The sequence below is a fragment of the Asparagus officinalis genome, chromosome 6 (genome assembly GCF_001876935.1).
Source record: "Asparagus officinalis chromosome 6, Aspof.V1, whole genome shotgun sequence".
Lineage (NCBI taxonomy): Eukaryota > Viridiplantae > Streptophyta > Magnoliopsida > Asparagales > Asparagaceae > Asparagus > Asparagus officinalis.
Genome location: NC_033799.1, coordinates 15,739,086 through 15,740,538, shown reverse-complemented (window position 1 = coordinate 15,740,538; position 1,453 = coordinate 15,739,086). Strand labels below are relative to the sequence as shown.

At 32.6% G+C, this 1,453-nt stretch overlaps 1 protein-coding gene across 2 annotated transcripts in view; it reads right to left on the bottom strand.

Annotated features, from left to right (window-relative positions):
- Positions 425 to 1,453, bottom strand: part of LOC109844548 — a 21,130-nt gene continuing 20,101 nt past the window's right edge. For both annotated transcript variants that reach the window (XM_020413626.1, XM_020413627.1), the window contains 2 exons: positions 1,249 to 1,335; positions 425 to 758 (listed from right to left, as the gene is read on the bottom strand). In XM_020413626.1, coding sequence (XP_020269215.1) covers positions 597 to 758; positions 1,249 to 1,335 — 249 coding nt within the window. In that variant the 3' untranslated portion in view covers positions 425 to 596. The remainder of the gene's footprint in view (positions 759 to 1,248; positions 1,336 to 1,453) is intronic.

Here is a 1,453-nt window from a genome sequence, read left to right as displayed (position 1 = left end):
CGGCCAATAAATTTATAAATACTACAGCCGACTTCTAATTAACCTGTTCAAAATAGAGAAATCACAAAAAAAAACATTATAACTGCATAAATAACTAATTCTAAACGAAATATTTTGAATGCGAAGGTATTACCTCTTTCTCACGGCACATGAGCTTCCTATAAACTCGATCAAAAACAACTAAGACATAAAGTTAAGCAATTTTACTATTAAGAATTGAGAAGAGAAGAACACAATTAATATATGCTAAAAGTTTGAAGAACAGATGTGTAACCTATCAAAACTGAAACTTCATTGACAAAACAAATTAAATGTTGCATGTCAGCACTATTTTATAAACCTCTGGGTTTCTATGTCACAAATGCCACAAAAATACCAAAATGCATTTTGACATTTGACCACCACCATACGAGAAAATGTATAATAAGCACATACAATAACACAGATCTTTGGTATTATGATCTTCATCCATACTTCTCGAATAAGGTCTCACTTACATGTTTTGCTTTTATCCCTTTGCAAACAGTTGGCTACCAATTGTATTTATGGAGTTAAAAATTCTTTCTAAAGCTGAGATAAAACCTGGATAATATACATCAATATGTACATTTAAGTGCAAGAGACAATGCAAGACCAGCAATCCCGAGAACTGTAAGCACTTTGATGGCACTTACTTTGTGCCCTTCTAGGACTCTCCATGTCCATTGACCAAGAAACCGTAGACGACTGGTTACTTGATACACTTTCAAGGAAAAATCCTGCACAAAACAATGCAGTTTTTAGATCTAGATCATCTCGAAAGACGAAAATCTGTGATAATTACATATTTTGCATATCTGAACAATCTCAGGAATCTCTTCTTGTAAGAATGAAAAAAAATTATTCAAAATTCAGCATTCCGTACTTCAAACATGTAAATTACTGATTAAGCCAAAAATGGGAAACAGTTTAGGATATTTTTATGGGTCAATGCTACTATATAGTTTCTATACCTCAGGAATAATGGACAAATATCAAGTTTACATCCTATCTTTCTCTAGTTAGCGGTTTATTTTATAATACTTGACTTTTATCCCCATAACAAATGGTAGCATGCCAAATTTACTAGTGACTATTTATGAAGTAAGAATCTTGGTATACATGAAACTTTGGATAGAACTTGTCAATGTTTCAGCTTAACTACAAGGGACATAGCTAACTCTGAAATTTTAAGAACTACATGCACTTTAATAGTTTAATAGAACTTACTTTGCGCTCCATCAGAAATATCCATATCCATTGAGAAAGAAAACGCAAATGATGACAGGATGCTTGAAACTTTTTCATGGAAAAATCCTACACAACAAATGCAGCTGTAAGATTAACACTAGAAAGGCATGAATACTAGTTGCATTTATCACACATGCTGCATATCAAAACAATCTCAAGGACTATCTATAATGAGGACGTAGAG